General features: G+C 28.6%; 1 protein-coding gene across 1 annotated transcript; it reads left to right on the top strand.

Annotated features, from left to right (window-relative positions):
* The first annotated feature begins 227 nt into the window (after positions 1-227).
* On the top strand, positions 228-986 carry LOC141398482 (uncharacterized). Its single transcript, XM_073975769.1, has one exon. The coding sequence runs from the start codon at positions 240-242 to the stop codon at positions 984-986; it is 747 nt and encodes a 248-aa protein (XP_073831870.1). The 5' UTR covers positions 228-239.
* Positions 987-10,370: the final 9,384 nt, after the last annotated feature.

Genomic DNA, 10,370 nt, shown 5'->3' with positions numbered 1-10,370 from the left:
ACGATTTGTTCACGCATAAATAAATGCAAATACACTTTTAACTGAATGTTAATAAACAATATCATCATCCATAAATTTCGACGAACTACAAAACTGATTTTATCTAAACAAATGTCTCCCCCTTTTTTATTCGTTGAATTCTAAGCAAACGTCTCTTCAATCTTTTTTTTATTTCAATTGAAATCTAAAGACAATTGATTTCTGCCTTAGTTTCATTTGAGCTTTCTTTATACTCGGACATGAGTCTATTGGAGAGAAATAACACTGCGGATTGTATTTTAAGTTCAGATGAACTTATGCTCAAGGAATTGGAAAGTCGTGATGGAATTTATTCTTTTATATTTCATGAATTGGAGACAACGCCAGCAACAACAACAAGACAAAAGATGGCTGATAGCAGCAGCAGCAGTTCAAGAGCCAGTTGTTTTATTGAAACACCAAATGCGGTTGGAAATTATGATCACCAGCAATTTGTAATTTATCACATAGAAGAAGCTACAGCTGAGAATATAACGGAAACATCAAACACCATAAAATCAGAAAATAATACGACGGCTACTACAAATGCACCAACAAGCACAAATACTTTTTCAAATTCCCTTTCCCCGCTGAACAGTACGGGAGGAACCTTTGAAGTAATGAAAACAACTTCTGTGGAATTTTTGAAAACTTGGCATCCACCCTCTTTGCTGTCTTTCACATGTCGTTTTTCACAACAACCACCTCAGCTATTTGGCTGTTATTCGAATAACAACAATTTCCGTATACGCAATGCAACACCGAGATTTTCCCATGTCACAGTACCCTTGGTACGAAATCGACGTCATCCCTTGAAAGACACACCGGAATATAAAAAATTTCCCATTGAAAATTATACACCAGATTTGAGATTATTGTTTCCTCATGATCCAGATGTTCATGCTCCATTTGCGAAGGAAGTCAATGATACTGGATTGAAATTAGCTGCAACAGTGGATACAGTATGAAATACAAATTGAAGATTTAATGTAAATATTTCAAAAATAATAAAACAGTGATTAAAGTCAAATGGTCCTTAACAAAAATCTTTAAAAAATCCTCGATAGGTTTTGTAATGGTCCTTGCAAAAAAATCCTTATAAAATCCACGAATATTGGTTTGGTCTAATCGTCCTTGGTCTAATGGTCCTTGAAAAAAAATCTTTAAAAAATCCATGATTATTGGTCTAATGGTCATTGAAAAAAATTCTTTAAAAAATCCACGATTATTGGTCTAATGGTCATTGAAAAAAATTCTTTAAAAAATCCACGATTACTGGTCTAATGGTCATTGAAAAAAAATCTTTAAAAAATCCACGATTATTGGTCTAATGGTCATTGAAAAAAATTGTTTAAGAAATCAACGATTATTGGTCTAATGGTCTTTCAAAAAAATTCTATAAAAAATCCACGATTATTGGTCTAATGGTCATTGAAAAAAATTCTTTAAAAAATCCACGATTACTGGTCTAATGGTCATTGAAAAAAATTCTTTAAAAAATCCACGATTATTGGTCTAATGGTCATTGAAAAAAATTGTTTAAAAAATCCACGATTATTGGTCTAATGGTCATTGAAAAAAATTGTTTAAAAAATCAACGATTATTGGTCTAATGGTCCTTCAAAAAAATTCTTTAAAAAATCCACGATTATTGGTCTAATGGTCATTGAAAAAAATTGTTTAAAAAATCAACGATTATTGGTCTAATGGTCCTTCAAAAAAATTCTTTAAAAAATCCACGATTATTGGTCTAATGGTCATTGAAAAAAATTCTTTAAAAAATCCACGATTATTGGTCTAATGGTCCTTCAAAAAAATTCTTTAAAAAATCCACGATTATTGGTCTAATGGTCATTGAAAAAATTGTTTAAAAAACCCACGATTGTTGGTCTAATGGTCATTGAAAAAAATTGTTTAAAAAATCCACGATTATTGGTCTAATGGTCATTGAAAAAAATTGTTTAAAAAATCAAAGATTATTGGTATAATGGTCCTTCAAAAAAATTCTTTAAAAAATCCCCAATTATTGGTCTAATGGTCATTGAAAAAAAATCTTTAAAAAATCCACGATTATTGGACTAATGGTCCTTGAAAAAAAATCTTTAAAAAATCCACGATTATTGGACTAATGGTCCTTGAAAAAAAATCTTTAAAAAATCCACGATTATTGGACTAATGGTCATTGAAAAAAATTCTTTAAAAAATCCACGATTATTGGACTAATGGTCCTTGAAAAAAATTCTTTAAAAAATCCACGATTATTGGACTAATGGTCCTTGAAAAAAAATTCTTTAAAAAATCCACGATTATTGGACTAATGGTCCTTCAAAAAAATTCTTTAAAACATCCACGATTATTGGACTAATGGTCCTTGAAAAAAATTCTTTAAAAAATCCACGATTATTGGTCTAATGGTCATTGAAAATATTCTTTAAAAAATCCACGATTATTCTTCTAATGGTCCTTGAAAAAAATTCTTTAAGAAATCCACGATTATTGGACTAATGGTCCTTGAAAAAAATTCTTTAAAAATCCACGATTATTGATCTAATGGTCCTTGAAAAAAATTCTTTAAAAAATCCACGATTATTGGTCTAATGGTCCTTGAAAAAATTCTTTAAAAATCAACGATTATTGGTCTAATGGTCCTTGAAAAAAATTCTTTAAAAAATCCCCAATTATTGGTCTAATGGTCATTGAAAAAAATCTTTAAAAAATCGACGATTATTGGTCTAGTGGTCCTTGAAAAAAATTCTTTAAAAAATCCACGATTATTGGTTTAATGGTCATTGAAAAAAATTCTTTAAAAAATCCACGATTATCGGTCTAATGGTCATTGAAAAAAAATCTTTAAAAAATCCACGATTATTGGTCTAATGGTCATTGAAAAAAAATTCTTTAAAAAATCCACGATTATTGGTCTAATGGTCATTGAAAAAAATTCTTTAAAAAATCCACGATTATTGATCTAATGGTCCTTGAAAAAAAAATCTTTAAAAAATCCACGATTATTGATCTAATGGTCCTTGAAAAAAAATCTTTAACAAATCCACGATTATTGATCTAATGGTCCTTGAAAAAAATTCTTTAAAAAATCCACGATTATTGGACTAATGGTCCTTGAAAAAATTCTTTAAAAAATTCACGATTATTGGACTAATGGTCCTTGAAAAAAATTCTTTAAAAAATCCACGATTATTGGACTAATGGTCCTTGAAAAAAATTCTTTAAAAAATCCACGATTATTGGACTAATGGTCCTTGAAAAAATTCTTTAAAAAACCCACGATTATTGGACTAATGGTCCTTGAAAAAAATTCTTTAAAAAATCCACGATTATTGGACTAATGGTCCTTGAAAAAAATTCTTTAAAAAATCCACGATTATTGGACTAATGGTCCTTGAAAAAAATTCTTTAAAAAATCCACGATTATTGATCTAATGGTCCTTGAAAAAAATTCTTTAAAAAATCCACGATTATTGGACTAATGGTCCTTGAAAAAATTCTTTAAAAAATTCACGATTATTGGACTAATGGTCCTTGAAAAAAATTCTTTAAAAAATCCACGATTATTGGACTAATGGTCCTTGAAAAAAATTCTTTAAAAAATCCACGATTATTGGACTAATGGTCCTTGAAAAAATTCTTTAAAAAATCCACGATTATTGGACTAATGGTCCTTGAAAAAAATTCTTTAAAAAATCCACGATTATTGGACTAATGGTCCTTGAAAAAAATTCTTTAAAAAATCCACGATTATTGGACTAATGGTCCTTGAAAAAAATTCTTTAAAAAATCCACGACTATTGGACTAATGGTCCTTGAAAAAAATTCTTTAAAAAATCCACGATTATTGGACTAATGGTCCTTGAAAAAAATTCTTTAAAAAATCCACGATTATTGGACTAATGATCCTTGAAAAAAATTCTTTAAAAAATCCACGATTATTGGACTAATGGTCCTTGAAAAAAATTCTTTAAAAAATCCACGATTATTGGACTAATGGTCCTTGAAAAAAATTCTTTAAAAAATCCACGATTATTGGACTAATGGTCCTTGAAAAAAATTCTTTAAAAAATCCACGATTATTGGTCTAATGATCATTGAGAAAAATTCTTTAAAAAATCCACGATTATTGGTCTAATGGTCATTGAAAAAAAAATCTTTAAAAAATCCACGATTATTGGTCTAATGGTCATTGAAACAAAAAATCTTTAAAAAATCCACGATTATTGGTCTAATGGTCATTGAAAAAATTCTTTAAAAAATCCACGATTATTGGTCTAATGGTCATTGAAAAAATTCCTTAAAAATCCACGATTATTGGTCTAATGGTCATTGAAAAAAATTCTTTAAAAAATCCACGATTATTGGTCTAATGGTCCTTGAAAAAATTCTTAAAAAAATCCACGATTATTGGACTAATGGTCCTTAAAAAAAAATTCTTTAAAAAATCCATGATTATTGGACTAATGGTCCTTAAAAAATCTTAAAAAAATCCACGATTATTGGTCTAATGGTCATTGAAAAAATTCTTTAAAAAATCCACGATTATTGGTCTAATGGTCATTGAAAAAAATTCCTTAAAAATCCACGATTATTGGTCTAATGGTCATTGAAAAAAATTCTTTAAAAAATCCACGATTATTGGTCTAATGATCATTGAGAAAAATTCTTTAAAAAATCCACGATTATTGGTCAAATGGTCATTGAAAAAAAAAATCTTTAAAAAATCCACGATTATTGGTCTAATGGGCATTGAAAAAAATTCTTTAAAAAATCCACGATTATTGGTCTAATGATCATTGAGAAAAATTCTTTAAAAAATCCACGATTATTGGTCTAATGGTCATTGAAAAAAAAAATCTTTAAAAAATCCACGATTATTGGTCTAATGGTCATTGAAAAAAATTATTTAAAAAATCCACGAATATTGGTCTAATGGTCATTGAAAAAAATTCTTTAAAAAAATCCACGAATATTGGTCTAATGGTCATTGAAAAAATTCTTTAAAAAATCCACGATTATTGGTCTAATGGTCCTTGAAAAAAATTCTTAAAAAAATCCATGATTATTGGTCTAATGGTCCTTGAAAAAAATTCTTTAAAAAATCCATGATTATTGGTCTAATGGTTCTTGAAAAAAATTCTTTAAAAAAATCCACGAATATTGGTCTAATGGTCATTGAAAAAATTCTTTAAAAAATCCACGATTATTGGTCTAATGGTCCTTGAAAAAAATTCTTAAAAAAATCCATGATTATTGGTCTAATGGTCCTTGAAAAAATTCTTTAAAAAATCCATGATTATTGGTCTAATGGTCCTTGAAAACAATTCTTTAAAAAATCCACGATTATTGGTCTAATGGTCCTTGAAAACAATTCTTTAAAAAATCCACAATTGTTGGGCTGATGGTCATTGAAAACAATTCTTTAAAAAATCAAGGATTATTGGGCTAATGGTCCTTGAAAAAAATTCTTTAAAAAATCAAGGATTATTGGGCTAATGGTCCTTGAAAAAAATTCTTTAAAAAATCCACGATTATTGGTCTAATGGTCCTTGAAAAAAATTCTTTAAAAAATCCACGATTATTGGTCTAATGGTCCTTGAAAAAATTCTTTAAAAAATCCACGATTATTGGTCTAATGGTCCTTGAAAAAAATTCTTTAAAAAATCCACGATTACTGGTCTAATGGTCCTTGAAAAAAATCTTTAAAAAATCCACGATTATTGGTCTAATGGTCCTTGAAAAAAATTTTTTAAAAAAACCACGATTATTGGTCTAATGGTCCTTGAAAAAATTCTTTAAAAAATCCACGATTATTGGTCTAATGGTCCTTGAAAAAATTCTTTAAAAAATCCACGATTGCTGGTCTAATGGTCCTTGAAAAAAAATCTTTAAAAATTCCACGATTATTGGTCTAATGGTCCTTGAAAAAAATTCTTTAAAAAATCCACGATTACTGGTCTAATGGTCCTTGAAAAAATTCTTTAAAAAATCCACGATTATTGGTCTAATGGTCCTTGAAAAAATTCTTTAAAAAATCCACGATTATTGGTCTAATGGCCCTTGAAAAAATTCTTTAAAAAATCCACGATTGCTGGTCTAATGGTCCTTTAAAAAATTCTTTAAAAAATCCACGATTATTGGTCTAATGGTCCTTGAAAAAAATTCTTTAAAAAATCCACGATTACTGGTCTAATGGTCCTTGAAAAAAATCTTTAAAAAATCCACGATTATTGGTCTAATGGTCCTTGAAAAAAATTCTTTAAAAAATCCACGATTACTGGTCTAATGGTCCTTGAAAAAATTCTTTAAAAAATCCACGATTATTGGTCTAATGGTCCTTGAAAAAAATTCTTTAAAAAATCCACGATTGCTGGTCTAATGGTCCTTGAAAAAAATTTTTAAAAAATCCACGATTATTGGTCTAATGGTCCTTGAAAAAAATTCTTTAAAAAATCCACTATTATTGGTCTAATGGTCCTTGAAAAAATTCTTTAAAAAATCTACGATTATTGGTCTAATGGTCCTTGAAAAAAATTCTTTAAAAAATCCACGATTATTGGTCTAATGGTCCTTGAAAAAATTCTTTAAAAAATCCACGATTATTGGTTTAATGGACCTTGAAAAAAATTCTTTAAAAAATCCACGATTATTGGTCTAATGGTCCTTGAAAAAAATTCTTTAAAAAATCCACTATTATTGGTCTAATGGTCCTTGAAAAAATTCTTTAAAAAATCCACGATTATTGGTCTAATGGTCCTTGAAAAAAATCTTTAAAAAATCCACGATTATTGGTCTAATGGTCCTTGAAAAAAATTCTTTAAAAAATCCACTATTATTGGTCTAATGGTCCTTGAAAAAATTCTTTAAAAAATCCACGATTGCTGGTCTAATGGTCCTTGAAAAAATTCTTTAAAAAATGCACGATTATTGGTCTAATGGTCCTTGAAAAAAATTCTTTAAAAAATCCACTATTATTGGTCTAATGGTCCTTGAAAAAATTCTTTAAAAAATCCACGATTATTGGTCTAATGGTCCTTGAAAAAAATCTTTAAAAAATCCACGATTATTGGTCTAATGGTCCTTGAAAAAAATTCTTTAAAAAATCCACTATTATTGGTCTAATGGTCCTTGAAAAAATTCTTTAAAAAATCCACGATTATTGGTCTAATGGTCCTTGAAAAAAATTCTTTAAAAAATCCACTATTATTGGTCTAATGGTCCTTGAAAAAACTCTTTAAAAAATCTACGATTATTGGTCTAATGGTCATTGAAAAAAAATCTTTAAAAAATCCACGATTATTGGTCTAATGGTCATTGAAAAAAAATCTTTAAAAAATCCACGATTATTGGTCTAATGGTCATTGAAAAAAATTCTTTAAAAAATCCACGATTATTGGTATAATGGTCATTGAAAAAAATTCTTTAAAAAATCCACGATTATTGGTCTAATGGTCATTGAAAAAAATTCTTTAAAAAATCCAGGATTATTGGTCTAATGGTCCTTGAAAAAAATTTTTAAAAAAATCCACGATTAATGGTCCTTGAAAAAAATTCTTTAAAAATCCACGATTATTTGTCTAATGGTCCTTGAAAAAAATTCTTTAAAAAATCCACGATTATTGGTCTAATGGTCCTTGAAAAAAATTCTTTAAAAAATCCACGATTATTGGTCTAATGGTACTTGAAAAAAATTCTTTAAAAATCCACGATTATTGGTCTAATGGTCATTGAAAAAAATTCTTTAAAAAATCCACGATTATTGGTCTAATGGTCATTGAAAAAAATTCTTTAAAAATCCACGATTATTGGTCTAATGGTCCTTGAAAAAAATTCTTTAAAAATCCACGATTATTGGTCTAATGGTCCTTGAAAAAAAATCTTTAAAAAATCCACGATTATTGGTCTAATGGCCCTTGAAAAAAATTCTTTAAAAAATCCACGATTACTTGTCTAATGGTCCTTGAAAAAAATTCTTTAAAAAATCCACGATTATTGGTCTAATGGTCCTTGAAAAAAATTTTTAAAAAAATCCACGATTAATGGTCCTTGAAAAAAAAATTCTTTAAAAATCCACGATTATTGGTCTAATGGTCCTTGAAAAAAATTCTTTAAAAAAATCCACGATTATTGGTCTAATGGTCCTTGAAAAAATTCTTTAAAAAATTCACGATTATTGGTATAATGGTCCTTGAACAAAATTCTTTTAAAAAATTCACGATTATTAGTCCATGAAAAAATTCTTTAAAAAAATCCACGATTATTGGTCTAATGGCCCTTGAAAAAATTTTTAAAAAAATCCACGATTATTGGTATAATGGTCCTTGAAAAATTTCTTTAAAAAATCAACGATTATTGGTCTAATGGTCCTTTAAAAAATCCATGATTATTGGTCTAATGGTCCTTGAAAAAAATCTTTAAAAAATCCATGATTATTGGTATAATGGTCCTTGAAAAAATTCTTTAAAAAATCAACGATTATTGGTTTAATGGTCCTTGAAAAAAATTCTTTAAAAAAATCCACGATTATTGGTCTAATGGTCCTTGAAAAATTCTTTAAAAAATCCACGATTATTGGTCTAATGGTCCTTAAAAAAAAATTCTTTAAAAATCCAAGATTATTGGTCTAATGGTCCTTGAAAAAAATTCTTTAAAAAATCCGCGGTTATTGGTCTAATGCTCGTTGAAAAAAATCTTTAAAAAATCCACTATTTTTGGTATAATGGTCCTTGGAAAAAGTTCTTTAGAAATCCAGTGGTCCTTTAACGATTTTCTATAAATGGAACAACCTTCTTCAATATGGCAGAAGAATTTGCAATTTCATAAAACAAATGATAAATAAAATTAAAAATAAATAAATTTTAAAAATACAATAAAAATCAAAGAGAACATCCGATACAAGACAAATATATGCCACAATACACAACACAAAACATTGGCAACAACATCAATATCATAACAATAACAACTACTACCAGAAAAGAACAAACACAACATAGAATAACATTATAAAGAAAAAGAAAGGGTAAATCACATTAAGGAAACGATAATGGCAAACGATTTGAAGGTGTCGTCTGTCTGTATCTGGGCTACCTTGGCAAGACTTTAATAGATGTTGATGTTCACCATGCCTTTGGCTGATTCTCGAAGCATAAACAACGGTTCTTTTTAAAAGCAAATAGGAGAATAACAACGGCGGCATTGAGAAATCGTCATTAATTTATCATTTATCAAAGCCAGCAGCACCGGCAGCAGCTGGGCGTGTTAGGTGTTAACATTTAATCAGACACTTGACTTGAAAAGATTATGGACATCTGGCAAAGCCTAAGACCAGGATAAACACTTAAAGAACACACACACATATACACTTATTCTTCATTCTACATAACTCATGGAAAGTCAAGGCAAAATATTGTGGACAAAGAATAATTGAGAAAATTGCAAAACGAGGACCTCCTGCAATGTGTTATTTTACACTTTAATATCATCACAACTCAGAACTTCATTAAGTGAAATAGAATTAAGACAAGTCAAGGAATGTAACAAAGGGAAATTCTAACACACTTTCACTCTCACATCGTTGATGATGATAATGGTGTTTTACAAAGTTTACCTTTAAATCCTTTCTCCCAAAATGACCTCCACGGTGTTGAAATAAATTTGCAATTTTATGCGCAGTAAAAAAGCATTTAGAATTTTTAATTATTTCATTTTTCATCCATCCATTGGTTGCCTGATTCAGAAAGAATAACAAATTAGAATAATGAAGGAAATAAATAATCAAAAATATAAAAGAAGGGTAAATTAGAAGATTTAAAATAGCACAAAAATCCACGATAATTAGGCTGATGGAGCTTGACAAAAATTCTTAAAAAATCCACGACAATTGGGCTGAAGGTGCTTGAAAAAATTCGTTAAAAAATCCACGATAATTGGGCTGATGGTGGATGAAAAAAAATCTTTAAAAAATCCACGGTTATTGAGCTGATGGTGCTTGAAAAAATTCTTTAAGAAATCCACGATTATTGGGCTGATGGTGCTTGAAAAAATTCTTTACAAAATCTACTTTATTGGGCTGATGGTGCTTGAAAAAACTCTTAAAAAAATCCACGATTATTTTACTGATGGTGGAAGAAAAAAACTCTTAAAAAAATCCACGATTATTTTACTGATGGTGGAAGAAAAAAACTCTTTAAAAAATCCACGATTATTGGTCTGATGGCGGATGAAAAAATTCTTAAAAAAATCCACATTTATTGGGCTGATGGTGCTTGAAAAAAATCTTTAAAAAATCCACGATTATTGGGCGGACGTTGCTTGCAAAAAATTCTTTAAAAAATTCACGA

This window comes from Musca autumnalis, unplaced genomic scaffold, assembly GCF_047663935.1.
Source record: "Musca autumnalis isolate F117 unplaced genomic scaffold, ASM4766393v1 scaffold_3, whole genome shotgun sequence".
NCBI classification, from domain to species: Eukaryota; Metazoa; Arthropoda; class Insecta; order Diptera; family Muscidae; genus Musca; species Musca autumnalis.
The sequence above is the reverse complement of the archived record's forward strand: the minus strand, read 5'-3'. Positions and strand labels throughout refer to the sequence as shown.